This window comes from Gossypium arboreum, chromosome 1, assembly GCF_025698485.1.
Source record: "Gossypium arboreum isolate Shixiya-1 chromosome 1, ASM2569848v2, whole genome shotgun sequence".
Classification (NCBI taxonomy): Eukaryota; Viridiplantae; Streptophyta; class Magnoliopsida; order Malvales; family Malvaceae; genus Gossypium; species Gossypium arboreum.
The window spans coordinates 318,854-335,996 of NC_069070.1; the positions used below are offsets into that span (position 1 = coordinate 318,854).

Below are 17,143 nucleotides of genomic sequence, written 5' to 3' on the forward strand. Positions count from 1 at the left end.
TTTATTTAGAAATTTTTTTTTTTCTTGATTTCAATATTTTTTATTTTTATTTTTAATTAATGTTTGTTAATTTTTTTATTTTAATTAACAAACATATTGTTTTCAAGTTTTTATTTTATTTTTAATTAATAATTTATTTATGTAGACAATGTAGGTAGAAAAATAAAGATTTAACATGTAAAAATTATATATAAAGAAAAATATTAAAAAAGAATCAATTGATATATTTTTAAAAATAAATTTTCTTTTCACCTACATTGTATTAATAAAGAAATTATTTATTAAAACATAAAATAAAAACTTGAAAACAACATGTTTGTTAATTAAAGCATTAATTGAAAATAAAACAAAAAAAAATTGAAAGCAAGAAAAACAAAAAGTCTAAATGATGATTTGAACTTAGTTACATATTAAAAAAATATTTTTCATAAAATAATTTTTAAAACACATATACTGCATGACGCGTTTTTTCTCGTAAATATTTAAATATCTTTGTTGATGGTGAAAGAAATAATTTGCATGCTAGTCATGTTTAAATTTATTTTATCTTTCTTTTATTTATACATTTTTAAGAAAAAATAATTAAGGAAGCACGTTATATATAATTTGGTATTTGAATTTAATATTTTTTTATGTAATATTTACATTTTTATTCAATATGATATTTGTATTTTACAAAAGTTATAAATTTTTTTACATAGAGATAATAATGTTAATTTTTAGTATTTAATTCGGGTTTTATATTTAATTTGATGAAAATTTATAATTAGCTAATAATATTAGCGGTGAGTCAAGGGGGCTGGCAGGGCTTTAACCTCCTAAAATTGAAAATTTTCTATTTAAACTATTTATAATTTATAAAAATTTAAATTAATAATTATAAAATTACATTTTGGTCCCAAAATAATAAAATGATTTAATCCTTTAAAAGTTATAAAGCTATAGACTATTAAAATAGTGAAATTGTATTTTACTATCATAAAATATACAATTTAATTCGATCCCTAAAAAATTTTTTTGACTCATACTTGATATTAGCAATTAACTTTTATTAATTTGACTTTAAAACTTGAATTAGATCATATTCATCGATAGTATTTGACAATTTAAACACAAAATTAAATAAATTCATGATTGACACTAAATTTATTCTATTAAAAATCATGAAAAAAATCAAACCTAATAATATTAGTAATTAACTTTCACCTAATCAATCCTATAATCCGAATTAAACACTAAAAAGTTAACACTATTACCTTTTGATATAAAATAATATATAACTTTTATCAAATATGAGTATTTTATTTAATAGAAAAAATAACAAAGATACCACGATAGAAAAAGAAGTGTCAAACTCGGATACCAAATAATATGTTTAGCTTTAAGGAAAAATTTAAAAGTTATACTTTCAGATAATCTTATATTCTGTTAATTAATCAACAAAATCTTTACCTTTTAGGTAAATGAAACTAAAGTTATAAATAATATTACACTTTGATAATTCTATTATCGGAAGTAATATTTTTTCCTGTGAATTAAAAAGCATTTTGATTTATCTTTACGAGTTTGCATCATTTTAAATTTTGTCATTTAAATATTTTTAATAAATTGAATAATTAAAATGTTGATTTTTATGCTGAAATCGAAGAATAAAAATGGTAGTTGTAAATGACATAATTGTAGTTGGCTTAAGATCATCATGTCATGAACATTGTAGAATATTATGCTTCTTGCTTAAGCGCCCTTTTTATAATATTGGCTATAGTAATATTCCATGATTTTTCATAATATAAGGCTTCAATGTCATTCTCCTTTTAAATCAAACTATATAAAATTACTTCCTAAAGTTAATAATTTTATATTTTTACCTTCAAAAATTATAAAATAGTTAAAAGTATGTAAAAATAAAGTAAAACCGACTAAATCGGTTGAACTGATTGATTTCGATTTAACTGGTTGGTTTATTCTATTGCGGTTTTAGATCTATTGCAAAGGTGGGTAAAATGGTTTAGTTGGTTCAGTTTTTTATTTTTGTTAACTAAATTAATCGACTTTAAAATTTTATTGTTTTAAAATATTTAAATCCAACTCATATTCATATATATATTATTACCTGAGCCCAAACCCCCAAAAAATAAGTAAAGGTGCTTATGGGCTGGTTTGGGCTAAGCCTAAGTATGATATTAACATGCTTTATATTTTTTCAAGTTCGGCTCGGGCTGAAATATGAGTTTAAAGTTTTTCTCAAACCCGCCTATATTTGCAAAAAAACTAACCTAAGCTTATTTTAGACCCGCTCATATTATTATCATTTTAAATTTTTTTTATTTTATTTTAATATTTGATGATTTTATACATTTTTATTTATTGAAAATTCTTATATAGTAATCATAACATTATTTTAATATTTTACATTAGAGTAGTATTATATATTTAGTATAGATTTATTTTTAACGTGTTCTAAATTACATAATATATAAAAAGTATATAATATAAAGTATTATAAACTTAAAAATGAGTTAAGTTGGTCGGGTTTGGGACTTGAATGTTCAAGCCCAAGCCCAACCTATATTTTAATTAAGAATAATTTTTTGCCAAGCTCATTTTTCGAGTCAAACATTTTTACCCAAATCCTCTCAAATTTCGAATGGACCTGAGTAGATAGTCCGACTCATGAACATGTCTAAAATTAAGTACTCCTAATTATATTATATAAACTCAAACCCAACTAAAAAATTAAACCCAATACAAAAAAAAAAAAAAGTAATGTCGGTTAACTGACCATCTAAAGCCAGTTCGATTTATTTGGCTTTATTCATAAAGCTAGTTGATTTTGGTTTCTAGAAAAATGAAGTCGATTAAGTCAATTTCCAGATTTTTTGAATTGAACTGACAGTTTGTTAACATTTAAAAATAGTTATTGAACTATTTAAAAGTATTTATTTAAGTTACTTAATTATTTGAAATTTTTTATTTAAGTTATTTGGCTGCTAAGGTTTATTTTTATTTTGTAAGTTTTGCTAGCCAGAGCCAAGTATGATTCGATAATCGATAGGTAGATCAGTACCCATTGACAAGCAGAATAACATACCTTAGATCCAAGTTGATCTGACGATCAATGTTGGGGATCGGAGAAGAAAACAGTTTGGATTTTAATTCGCAAATTCGAAACGTTCAAAGCTGTTTCATGAAAAAAACTGAACTGTAGAAGAGAAGTGCAGACGACGTGAACAAAGAAGGTCATAGAACAACGATTTTAACAACTTAATAACTTAAATGGAAATTTTTGAATAGTTCAGTAACCATTTTGTAACTTTTTTAAGTTGAGTCATATTTTAATGATCTTAGGTGTATTTTGCCCATAAATAAACAAAATCCTTAATTTTCTTTTTGAATTGTAGTAAGAAATTACGATTAAATTACAAATATAAATATATATTCGAGTAATCATAAATATTAAATTATTATAAACAGATTATCCACAAAATAAAATCAAGCCATTACAACATAAACAGATTAAAATCAATACAATCTCAACTAAAACTAATAAATTAAATTAAAACTTACACATAATAATCACATATAATAAAATTCAAAAATTAATACATATAATTACACAAAATAAATCTGGAAAATAAATACTGGTTTTCCCAAATGAGCCATAGCGAATAATTTCTCTGGCAAGACATTGCACTTAGCGACTTTGATGAAACATGAAAAGAATCACATGTACGGTGTTGATGTCAGATAAACAACATTAATTGATTGCATGAACCCACAACTGTCCCTTGGACCCAACTAGGGTTTAAATTGATAGCAATGTTTTCGAATTGATTTTAATTTAGAGAAGTTATTTTCAGTTTAAATTATTTTAAATTAAAATTATTTTTATATTCGAATCATTAATTTAAATTTAATAATTAAAATTTTAAATTAAATCATTTTAAATTTAAATTTTTCATATATTTATTATTTAATTTAAATTTAATATACAAATTATTTTGAATTGAAATAACAAAGTCTATAGGGTTCAACTAATTTCAAAAGGGTTACATGTGATTTTATATTTTATATTTAATTTATTGAATAATATGTTTTACAACCTCAAAGATAAATATTTTTATTAATTAAATAAGATATGTATAATTTATAATAAAAGTAAATTAATTTTGAAAAATAATTCAACGATTAAAATAACAAATTTAAAGTAATGAAAATAAAAAAATAGAAATAATTGAAACTCAGAATAATTTGTCATCTATGAGTCAAAGTTTTATCTATAAAGCAACGAGGACACTAAGGGGTAGATAGGGGCCTTGGCACCATGTCCCCCTCAAATGAAAAATTATCATTTTAGTCCCTCGATATTTTTAAAATTACAAGTTAATTCAATGGTAAAAATACACTTTAACCTCTCTTAAAGATTAATTTTTTAGTTTAACCCTTTAAAATTCTAAAATAACATACATATAAAAGATAAAATTGTGTTTTAACCCTTTAAAATTTTATAATTTAATTTTGATCCCTACAAATAAAATTTTGGCTTCATCCTTGCTATAAAGTATACTTATTTTAATGTTATATTGCTTTTCACATATGATTTCAAAGCATCATGGTAAAAAAAAATTCACAATTATGTAAGTATTATTAAAATCATGAATTAATTGCACTAAACATCCTTAAACTATGAGCCTTATTTTAAATTGGTTTTCAAATTTTAAAACATTCTAATTATATCCTCAAAATGTTGATATTAAACCGCAACCTACTGGGTTAATGAAATTGCTATATTTCATAATTGTGCTGCTTTTATGAAAATCTTATAATTGAAATAAATGCAAACACATGGGTTTATGCATAGTTGGGTAGATTTCCACATCAAAATTGAATAATTGAAGGATTCCTTTTTCCCTCGTGAAAATTTGTAATACCAAATGATATGATTGTTGGTTTAAATGAGAAGCCCATGGCCCAAGAGAAAAAGCTAAAACTTTAAAAATCCATGACTTAGGAGTTCTCCACATGACACTAACAGATAGGCACAATACTTGATTTAGTGACAAATAATAAATTTAATAAAATAATGTGAGAAAATGTTATAAATAAATAAAACAAAGTATCGTAGAGAGAGATGACGGGGAAGAAGGATGAAATAGATGTCGGAAAATAAGTGCAATGGTGGGTGGTTGTAATGGAAATGATAGGTGATTAAGAAAAGTGAAAAGGGTACTGGTTATTTTGAAACTCCAAGCCATCCTCTCTGGGATATACCAATAGTGGACTTTTGCATTGTTGTATGTGTTTCTAACAATTCCACTTTTAAGCAGTGGCAAAACCAAAAAATTAGTTGAAGTGACAGAGATGAATCATAAATTTTAAGGGATTAAAGTATAATTTTACCATTTTGAAAAGTTTCTTTTAGTGACAGAGACAACACCATTGCATACCCCTGCTTTGAAGTAATCTAGAGTACTCTTTGTCATTGCATGCTAAAGAATATTTCAGAAGCAGGAACTATAAATAAATATGTTAATCTGTAAAATTTTATCTTAAATTGTTTAAAAGTATATTAAGTAATGAAAAAAAAAATTCACTTCATTTAAAAAAAATTAAATAAAAAGACCCTCTTGCTTTATGTTCCTTTCTCCCAAAGTATTTTGAATATCGAACCCTTATGTTGGATATGTAGAGATGCTAACAAGGTTACTATTTGGATTGCTCGGACAACCTTGTCACAAGCGGATTACCATGTTTGGAATATCTTTTCGACTAATTTAGTTTCTATTCTAGTTCATGATTGTGTTTCCTTTGTGAGTAATGTTGGAAGGGATTTAAGATCAAGTGTATGAGATAAGCCTATTAACTTGGAATAGTTTTATTCCTCAAAACGTCATTCTCCTTCTTATTTTTTAAATATTTTTTAATAATTAAAGTCTTAACATGATTTTCAAATGATGATGTTATTGGATTGAAAAGAAGAAACTTAAAAAACAAGAAGTTGCCATTTTAGGTATTTATGGACTTCCACCTCACTAGCAATGACATGCATTTGATTCAATGGCCCCTTTTGTAAACCACCAAGCCTAAACTTGTTCCCTTCATAGCCATAAATTTCAATTTCTCTATAACCATAAGGTCAAATATTCTACATTGTATTCATAACGGGTTTAGGTATAAAGGCGAAGCTAGAAAATTATTTTAGGGCAATCAGAAATGAATAAAAAATTTTGGGGATTAAAATATAATTTTAAAATTATACTAACTCACGACTTCATAAAAATTGAACGGATTTTCTATTTTTTTCTCAAAAGTTCTTCTTTCTATTTTACGAAAATTAAGAAGTTTGTATCTTTACCTTAATTTGTCATAATTTCGTTCTTTATTCTTTATGAAAATCGAGAAGCTAAACTTTAAAAAAAAAATTTAGAGGCGAAAGAGCAATTTTATCATTACACTAATTTGTGACTTTATAATGATTGAAGGAACTATATAAACAACTTTCCAATTTAGCCACTGCCAATCTCCTTGTCTTCACCCCTGTTTACGTATTATACATTGTCGATATATAAATTTATACATTGATATTAAACCGTATGATAATCTTTTTAACCATTAATTAAACCTTTTCATATATAATCCCTCATGATTCTTCATTATTAGTATATGCAATTATAAATAGCACAACCTATTATAAATAGGTTCTGCATTAAATCAATCTAAAATTATTGATCCATAAATCCTAGGTGGTTGAATATGTCCCGGTGCTTATGACAAAATTTGAAATTTAATCCTATATTCTATAAAGAGTTAAAAATAATTTTTATTTATTTTTACTTACTATTTATTATAATTATTAAATTCATAATGATTTATTTCTAAAGTTGGTATGATTGCATAAATTTATTGATGGAAAATTTTGAACAGTAAATACTAACAATACTAAAGAATTTTTAACTTTTAAAAGGATTAAATTTCAAAATTTATCAAAATATAAGGACTGACGAAAAATTTTGACCATTTTGGATGTTTCATTTACTGTTATATCAAAGCAAGGCAAACAAGGTTCAAACCTCAGATCCAACCAACTCTTGATGCTAAATTTATTTCAGAGAGAGAATGTAGAAGATAAAAAAGAAAGAGACTTGATACACAATTGGTCGAATTTTCTTTTTTGTCCCTCTATTATGCTAGAATTTGAAATTTAATCTTTATACATTAATTTAACATATAATTTAATACTACTGTTAATTATTTCAATTAAAATTATCACATATATTTTTCTTTCAACACATCTATTTCAATACACAAAAAGAAAATGTCTACATGATGAGTTGAAAAAATAACTAATGGTGCTGAATATTAGGTCTAATTACAAAGTTCATCCTTTTACTTTATGAAAATTGATAAGTATCTTTACTTAATTTGTCATAACTTGGTTCTCCTTTTTTTTACGAAAACAGAGAAGCTAATCTCAAAATTCTTTGCAAAAATCAACTGTTGAATAATTTATATAAGCAAAAATCAATTATTTAAGTTTTTGTTTTTAACAACAACGTAATTAACTTCTCGATTTTCATAAAGTATAAGGATCAATTTTTAACAAATTAAAGTAAATTGACCAACTTCCCAATTTCCACAAAGTAAAAAATGAATTTCATAGAAGATCTAAACATTTCAACTAACAAATGGTGTCATATAAAGGAGAATCAATTTTTTTTTGGAAGTTTCACTATTATAAACATAAGATTTTCAAGAATACAATACAAGTACAAATATATCCGCAACCAATTAAAATATAGAATTAAATTAATATAAAGCACAACAGACAAAGAACTGAACCAAACCAAATCTGAAAGAACCGAACAAAACCCACACATGATATACTCACTTGGTGAGACTGAAGACCTACACATCGCAATTGTGCATCGAACCTTGATACTCAAGAACCCAGGGTCTTTGCTGCAAATTTAAGCATAATAAATGGACCAAAACTATAAATTTGACCCTTTTTAATGTTTCATCATTATTAATTCAACCGTCACACACACCAGAAAGGAGACTTCACTTAGAAACTGTTTTTTACAGCTCGTTTAAGATTGCAATAAAAGGTTCCATCTACTTCACACATATACCGCTCCTCCATTCCCTTATTATATTCCATTCATTATTTACAAACTCCTCTATATCCCTTTTTGTATTTTTCAGACAACAAAAAAAAAAAAAATGACACCTCCGGCCGGTTCATTTTCCGGCGACCGAGATGATGACGGCGATGCCACGAAGAAGAAGAAGAAGCAACGGAAAGTTCCATTGTTGAAGCTGTTTTCATTTGCTGATTTTTATGACCATGTGTTAATGGGATTGGGATCACTAGGTGCATGTGTGCATGGTGCTTCGGTGCCTGTTTTCTTCATTTTCTTTGGCAAATTGATTAACATTATAGGAATGGCTTATCTTTTCCCTAAAGAAGCTTCTCATAAAGTTGCAAAGGTAAATTTCGAGTCGGGTTGAGGGTGAGTCGGTTCGTTTGAAGTATTGTCTGTCGAGTAGGATCTTTATGGAGAGTCATGTACGGTTGCAAAATGGGCTGCAAGGAAGAAACCAGCAAATTAATTTGGGGATTAAAGATAAATCATAAATTATTAGGGGTTAAAGTGCAATTTTATCATTATACTAACATGCCATTTAGTAAAATTTAAGAAACTAAATGACAAATCTACCATTGAGGGGGTGGTAAGGCTATTGTCTACCCATTTGTTCCTTGAAAGGGCACCTTGATTAGTGGAGATATAATCCGCAAGAGTTCATGGGAAATGTGGTAGTATTGTGCGTATTGTTAATTATAGAGAATGCGCGTGGGGGAATTAGAACCACCAACTACTAACACTTTTCCCATGAGCTATTGCTGATTGTATCTCCATCAACCGAAGTGCCTCTCCCAGGGATGAAGACAAAGGGGTAGGCAATGGCGTTGGCCCGCAAAATGGTGAATTTGTCATTTAATCTCTTAAATTTTTATAAAGTTACATGTTAGTATAATGATAAAATTACACTTTGACCCCTCCAATGATTTATGATTTTAAAATAATTTTCTGGCTTCGTCTCTACCCCCTTCCGTAACCGTACACAACTCTCCATAAAGACTAAGGACAAAATCCCGATACAGGAATAATACCTCTGATTGTTAGAGGTCTAATCGATTACCTGATAAAACTTTTCCAAAGGAACCGGCCCACCCTCGATAAACCTTTAAACGGACCAACCTGAGAATAATATTTTTAAGTGAATATAATGCATTTCTTTTTCTTTTTTTTGCAGTATTCGTTGGATTTTGTATATCTCAGTGTCGCTATTTTATTTTCATCATGGATAGGTACGTTAATGTCTGTCTCTCTGCCTTAGGTGAAAACACTTTATCAATTGATTTGGTTTTAGTCCCTCTATTGTATTAAGTTTTAGGATTTAATCCTTCTACTTTAATTTAGTATAATTTGATCTTTTTACTTTTTTAATTTTATTAATAGATCTAAATTGAAGCCAATGCTAACTGGTATGGTTAAAGTGATAATTTTTAATTGTTATTTGGTCACATAGGTTTCTTGAAAAATTCAATCAACTATGTTCAACCAAAAATAAATTTACATGACGGTCTAACGCTTAAAACTTTTTTTTAAAAGAAAATTAAAGTTGGAAAAACTAATAATATTATAAAAGTTGGTATCAAATTAGGCCAAATTAAGCTTGGGGGACTAAATTCTAAATCAAAATTTAACCAAAATTAATCAAATTTTACTTTTGGTCGATCATATTCCTAGACTACCCATAACCCCAATCAATCCCTAAATAAGAATATCTTCACGGGGTGAATCTAAGGGGCAGTAGCATTGGCCCCCCTTAAATGGCAAAATTGCTTTTATGTCCTTTTAAAAGTTTTGAAATTATAAATTAGTATAATTTTGAAATTACCTTTTGCCCCTGCCCCCCAAATTATGATTTGATTTAGGCCCTCCTAAAACATTTTTCTACCTTGCACATCTTCCAAATGTTGCAAACAAAAATGATATCAACCGAGTTAAGACTCAGCCGACCGCTTTTTATTGTACTTTACGAATAACTTTGAATATGAAATTATAGAGGTGGCTTGTTGGATGCATACCGGAGAAAGACAAGCGGCAAAAATGAGGATGGCATATCTAAAATCAATGCTAAATCAAGATATAAGTTTATTTGACACAGAAGCTTCAACTGGAGAGGTCATTTCTGCAATTACAAGTGACATTATTGTTGTTCAAGATGCCCTTTCTGAGAAGGTAATTTTTTTTTTCAAAACTCAAGCCTCTTTAAGGGAAATATAAGGTTAATTTATGGTTTTGATCCATCTACTTTATTTAGATTTAGTTTTTACACTTTATTTTGGTGAAATTTGATTTTTTATTTATAATGTTGTTAGTTATAATCCAAGTGGTTAACATAGTTAACTATTCTAATTAAAATGTTGACGTGATTTGAAAAAAAAAAACTTTTTACACTAAAAGAAACCCAAGTCAACGTGATGAGTTAGAATATTAAAAAAAAAAATTAATGTAAGCATCAGTGGTAGATCTTACCACTAAGTTTCGGGACTTAATTAAAATTATAAAAATTTGGGAAATTTAATTTTGGGTGCTTAATGAGATTTTTCATAATTTTTGAGGGTCTAATTCAAATTTTCAAAATTTTAAGAGCCTAGTGAGAATTTCTAAAACTTATAAGGGCCTAATTAAAATTGTTAAAAATTTTGAAGGGCTTAATGATAATTTTCCAAAATTTTGGGGGTCAAAGCCCCTAGCCCTGATTACATTCTGCCTCTTGTTAGCTTTTTGATTAAAATAGTTAGGTGGAGAGCTAATTAATGATATTATAAAAGTTAATGGATAAATTATGCCATAGAGACTAAATATCAAATTTGAATATAGTAAAGGGACAAAAAAATGTAATTTAACCAGGAAATCAATGACCAAGGAAGAAAGTAGTTGAAAACTTTGCCTTTATAAATGTATAAATTGAATGAAATTTGCAACACTTACTAGCATTTATAAGTGGGTTGGTTTGTTGGGTGATTTACTACATAAGGGGTTCTATAATTATATATGTATATACTTTTTTGTCAGCTTGGTCACAGCAAATCTTAAAAATAATGGTCATATAGGATAGGGATGGTTGTTGAATATTGATTGCTTCTTTCAATTACTTTTTATTTTAAACCAAAATGAAAAAAATAAAATATTCGGGTGTTAATTTGATAATTACAAGTTAATTTAAATACCCATCTCCAATTTATACCTTTTGTACTTAAATGAAGAAATGTTAAATTGTGAGGGTGGAATAGCTAGTTTTCTAAGCTAAAAAAAGGTCTAATTTGCTCTCAGTCCCTGTATTCTTTAAAATTTTAAAATTTGGTCCTTTTACTTTTAACACCAATTAAAATTAAATTCTAACCCATAAGATTGTGATTCGTACATTTGAATGTTACAATGCTATATATATTCAAATATAATGAAAATACATTAATAGTATCATCAATTGGGATTTAAATATTTACACAAGTACAATATAAGTACAAATATATGTTCGAGTAACTACAACGTAAAATCAAATTAGGGGTGAAGCGAGAAATTTTTTTTTTGGGGAGGGTCAGAATCGAGTTATGTATTATTATGAGAGCTAAAATACAATTTCATCATTATAGTAGCTTATATTTTTATAATTTTTAAATGATTAAATTAAAATTTTATCATTTTAGGGGTGAAAGTGCAATTTGACCGTTTACAAATTTATAATTTTATAAAATATAAAAAACCAATGTAATATTTTCCCATTTTAGGGAGCCCTGACGAACAAAAAACCATACATGGCATATACATGATGAGACTAAATTCTATGAAATAAAAATAGAGTGACTAAATTCATACTTACTAAGAGTATAAGGACTAGGCGCATAATTAAACCTTAAAGAAAATGCATGCATGTAAAACGAAACTGTTGCGTTTAATTTGTTTATGATGCTATCTCAAACGATTTATTTTCTCTGTATTTTGAAATTTTCTTTCTCGATATTCTCTTCAGCCAAACAAAAAAAGAATTGTTTATGATGATGAAAGATGATGATGGCAGGTTGGGAATTTCATGCATTATATAAGCAGATTCATAGCAGGTTTCAGCATTGGCTTTGCTAGAGTATGGCAAATCAGCCTTGTAACTCTCTCCATAGTCCCATTGATAGCCCTTGCTGGTGGCATTTATGCTTATGTTGCCACTGGTCTCATTGCTCGAGTTCGAAACTCATATGTCAAAGCTGGTGAAATTGCAGAAGAGGTCAATTCTTTTATTTTTTTTCAATTCCCCCCCTCAAGATATTATCTGCCACTGCTGAAAGTTGAAGCTTTTAATATAATTTGTTTGAATTTTGCAGGTGATTGGGAATGTAAGAACAGTACAAGCATTTGCAGGGGAAGAAAGGGCAGTGAAATCATACAAGGATGCTTTGATGAACACATACACGTATGGTAAAAAAGCTGGGTTAACAAAGGGTCTTGGCCTTGGTTCACTGCATTGTGTGCTTTTCGTTTCGTGGGCATTGCTTGTTTGGTTCACAAGTATTGTTGTTCATAAAAACATCGCAAATGGTGGGGATTCTTTCACTACAATGCTTAATGTTGTCATTTCTGGCCTGTAAGTCCCTTTTCTTCACTGAGGACATTTCACAAACACTGATATGCAACTTGAATTTTTAGTATTCTTACCGGTTGGATCTTTGTATGTTTATTACTTGGTTTTTTGTTCTGTTTCAGGTCGTTAGGACAAGCGGCACCAGACATATCTGCGTTTATTCGAGCAAGGGCAGCTGCGTATCCTATATTCGAGATGATAGAGAGGAACACAGTTAGTAAAACCAGCTCGAAAACGGGCCGTAAACTAAGCAAAGTGGAGGGGAACATTGAGCTCAAGAATGTATCTTTCAGTTATCCGTCTCGCCCCGATGTGGTCATCTTCGATAGGTTCTGCCTTAACATACCTGCTGGAAAGATTGTAGCTCTTGTCGGAGGGAGTGGCTCGGGGAAAAGTACGGTCATATCATTAATCGAAAGGTTTTACGAGCCACTTGCAGGAGAAATATTGTTGGATGGGAATAATATCAAGGACCTTGACCTCAAATGGCTTAGACAACAAATTGGTTTGGTTAATCAAGAGCCTGCTCTTTTTGCTACTACCATTAGGGAGAACATTCTATACGGAAAAGACGATGCTACACTCGATGAAATAACGCGTGCCGCAAAACTTTCTGAGGCCATTGCCTTTATTAACAATCTCCCTGATAGATTTGAGACTCAGGTTGGTGAAAGAGGAATACAACTATCAGGTGGACAGAAGCAAAGGATTGCGATATCTCGGGCAATAGTGAAAAATCCATCTATTCTTTTACTCGATGAAGCAACGAGTGCCCTTGATGCAGAATCCGAAAAGAGTGTGCAAGAGGCACTTGATCGTGTGATGGTGGGACGAACGACGGTGGTGGTAGCTCACAGGCTTTCTACTATTAGGAATGCAGATGTGATTGCTGTTGTTCAAAGTGGGAAGATTGTTGAAACCGGTACTCATGATGAGCTTATTTCAAACCCGAACAGTACTTACTCTTCGCTCGTTCAGCTTCAAGAGACATCGCCTTTGCAACGCTACCCTTCACAAGGTCCTACTTTAAGTAGGCCACTCAGGTATATTTTCAATTGGATCATTTTGATGACCTTTTTGTATTACGGTGCAGCGAGTTAGAAATCCCGAACCAGTGAAATCCAGGGCTTCTTGTTCGTTCTTTTCATACTAAAGCAGGCACTCTTATCAAGTTTCTTGAATGCTATTATAGTGAAGAGTTCATTAATTAGAAGTTTCCTTTTCTTTTATAGTGTGAGTTATTCACGAGAATTATCCCGAACAAGGACGAGCTTTGGTGCAAGTTTTCGTTCTGAAAGAGACTCAGTTAGCCGTGCTGGTGCTGATGGAATCGATGCAGGGAAACAACCTTATGTTTCACCTGGAAGACTGTATTCTATGATAGGACCTGACTGGTATTATGGGGTCTTTGGTACCGTTACCGCATTGATTGCCGGAGCTCAAATGCCTCTATTTGCTCTCGGGGTTTCTCAAGCTCTCGTAGCCTATTACATGGACTGGGAAACAACGTGCCACGAAGTCAAGAAGATCGCCATCCTGTTTTGTTGTGCTTCTGTCATAACGGTCATCGTTCATGCAATAGAGCACCTATGTTTTGGCATCATGGGAGAACGACTCACTCTTCGTGTGCGTGAAGGGATGTTTTCAGGTAATATGAGACCAAGCCTTTTCTTTTCCTACGATGTCTCGATTCTTATTTTCCTCTTATGACTACGATTTGCAGCCATCTTGAAAAACGAGATTGGATGGTTCGATGACTTAAACAACGCAAGTTCCATGCTTGCATCTCGTCTCGAAACCGACGCCACGTTTCTAAGAGGTGTAGTCGTGGACCGGACATCGATTCTCATACAAAACGTAGGCTTGGTCATTGCTGCCTTCATCATTGCATTCATCTTAAACTGGAGAATCACACTTATTATCTTGGCCACTTTTCCATTGATCATAAGTGGTCACATTAGCGAGGTTTGAACACCCTTTCCCACCATTCATATACATATACATATACATATACATATACATATAGTGATGTTGTTCTTGGTATGGTTCAGAAACTATTCATGCAAGGCTACGGCGGTAACTTGAGCAAAGCATATCTAAAAGCAAACATGATCGCCGGCGAGGCTGTCAGTAATATGCGAACTGTCGCTGCATTTTGCGCTGAGGAAAAGATCCTTGATCTTTATGCCCGTGAGCTCATAGAGCCTTCGGAACGTTCATTTAAACGTGGTCAAATTGCAGGGATATTCTATGGGATTTCCCAGTTCTTCATCTTCTCATCTTATGGCCTTGCCTTATGGTATCAAAGTTTTAGCCATACATATGCATAAACATATACATATACATATGCATAAGTTTTTTGGTTTTGATAATTTGTGTAGGTATGGTTCTGTTTTAATGGGGAAGGAGCTAGCTAGCTTTAAATCGGTCATGAAATCGTTCATGGTGTTGATTGTGACGGCATTAGCCATGGGAGAAACGTTGGCACTGGTCCCGGACCTTCTAAAAGGGAACCAAATGGTGGCATCGGTGTTCGAGATTATGGACCGGAAGACGCAGGTTGTTGGGGATGCTGGCGAAGAGCTAACAAATGTGGAAGGTACCATTGAGCTAAAGGGTGTTCACTTTAGTTATCCGTCGAGACCGGATGTGGTGATATTCAAGGATTTTGATCTGAAAGTTCGTTCAGGGAAGAGTATGGCGCTTGTGGGACAAAGCGGATCCGGTAAGAGCTCAGTTCTTGCTCTTATACTTCGGTTCTACGATCCAACATCTGGGAAAGTGATGATTGATGGTAAGTTTGTCTCCGACACTCTCCGAAATTTAAAGACACGGTCATTTTTATTGGTTTCTTATTTGCTAAATTGTTGCAGGCAGAGACATTAAGAAACTAAAGCTCAAATCCCTTCGGAAACATATCGGATTAGTCCAACAAGAACCAGCTCTTTTCGCCACTTCAATATACGAAAACATCCTATACGGCAAAGAAGGAGCATCTGAATCTGAAGTGGTCGAAGCGGCTAAACTCGCCAATGCACATAGTTTCATAAGTTCCCTCCCCGAAGGTTACTCAACAAAAGTCGGCGAGCGAGGGGTACAACTCTCGGGTGGTCAGAAACAAAGAGTAGCCATTGCTCGAGCTGTCCTCAAGAACCCCGAAATCTTGCTGCTCGACGAAGCCACTAGTGCTCTCGACGTCGAGTCGGAGCGCGTGGTGCAGCAAGCTCTCGACCGGTTAATGAGGAACCGAACAACGGTAATGGTGGCTCATAGGCTGTCGACAATTAAAAATGCGGATCGAATATCGGTCATTCAGGGTGGACGAATAATTGAGCAAGGGACACATTCGAGCTTAATCGAAAATCGGAATGGACCGTACTTTAAGTTAATCAACCTTCAGCAGCAGCAGCAAATGGAACAATAGTGTCAAATTTCAGTAAGAAAATGAAGAAACAGGTTATGCAGTTGCTTTGTTTAAATATTTTACTTTCTTTTTTTCACTAAATTTGGATTCATCTTAACTAGAGCCATTCTTTCCATATGAAGAAAATAATAATAATACATATGGAAGAATATTGTAACAAGTGGGATTTTTTTACAATAACATGGATATGATTAAAGGTGTTAATAAATCAGATTGGATTGAGTTTAGGTCGAATTTACACATATTACATTATCATATTTTATATTTGTTTCAATCTAATCTGACCCAAATATAAGTCTTAGGTATTTAAGTTTGGACAAGTAAACCAACCAAAACTAAATATCTTATATTGGTAGGGTTAGAACCCATGGCATTAGTGGGTAAGGGTATGGGTTCGAACCCCATCAAGACCATATGCTAAACATTTCCTTGGTGGTTAGGCGCTCCCTAAATACTTTTAACCCTTTTGAGTTTTCCTTAGAGTCACGGAGCCAACCTTGGGCCTAAAATCAAGCATAGACATTCCATACGTAATACCTTCGTTCGAGGGTCCGGTCAACTACTTGATGGGTGGCACCTCAAAGACTTCTCTCGAAAGAGAGCCGACCCCCTCAACAAACACAAATATGAACTGATTGTAAAATAAAATAATGACCCGAACCTAAAATGATTTTAAGTTGAAAGTTAATGCTTAAACTCAAAATAACCCAAACCTGAAATGACATAAAAATGATTGTAATTCGAAATGATCCAAGCACGAAATGACTCGACCCATCAACTCAAGCCTCAAACTAGAATCACCCAAGTCCAAAATGACTCGAACTTGGAATTATGGTTTTAATCTCTCTCTATATCTTGATATTTGGGATTCTCCAATTTGGCATAATTTGATTTCTTTACTTTTATAATATTATAAGTCGGTCTAAATTGACACTACTGTTAATTGTTGACATTCAAATGATGATGCGATTTTTTTTAACATTCTTAAGCATTCAATTGGGATATAAATTT

General features: G+C 31.0%; 1 protein-coding gene across 2 annotated transcripts; it reads left to right on the top strand.

The window, feature by feature from the left end:
- Positions 1–8,043: 8,043 nt before the first annotated feature.
- Positions 8,044–16,340, top strand: LOC108483609 (ABC transporter B family member 2-like). 2 transcript variants are annotated; one of them, XM_017787098.2, is made up of 11 exons: positions 8,044–8,490; positions 9,319–9,373; positions 10,135–10,310; positions 12,154–12,354; positions 12,452–12,711; positions 12,831–13,751; positions 13,941–14,356; positions 14,432–14,673; positions 14,760–15,007; positions 15,090–15,502; positions 15,582–16,340. In XM_017787098.2, exons 1-11 carry the CDS (start codon positions 8,224–8,226, stop codon positions 16,130–16,132), a joined length of 3,750 nt encoding a protein of 1,249 aa, XP_017642587.1. In that variant the 5' UTR covers positions 8,044–8,223; the 3' UTR covers positions 16,133–16,340. The 2 variants fall into 2 exon arrangements, with proteins under 2 accessions (XP_017642587.1, XP_052881585.1); XM_053025625.1 differs by lacking the exons at positions 8,044–8,490; positions 9,319–9,373 and having other exon boundaries at positions 10,183–10,310; positions 12,106–12,354.
- Positions 16,341–17,143: the final 803 nt, after the last annotated feature.

What these genes read in the sequence shown, in the direction of transcription:
- LOC108483609 (XM_017787098.2), top strand. Translation starts at nt 8,224, where the DNA reads ATGACACCTCCGGCCGGTTCATTTTCCGGCGACCGAGATGATGACGGC. An exon ending in AAGATGCCCTTTCTGAGAAG is followed by an intron (nt 10,311 to 12,153) that starts GTAATTTTTTTT and finishes TGATGATGGCAG; the next exon opens with GTTGGGAATTTCATGCATTA. An exon ending in TAAGTGGTCACATTAGCGAG is followed by an intron (nt 14,674 to 14,759) that starts GTTTGAACACCC and finishes GGTATGGTTCAG; the next exon opens with AAACTATTCATGCAAGGCTA.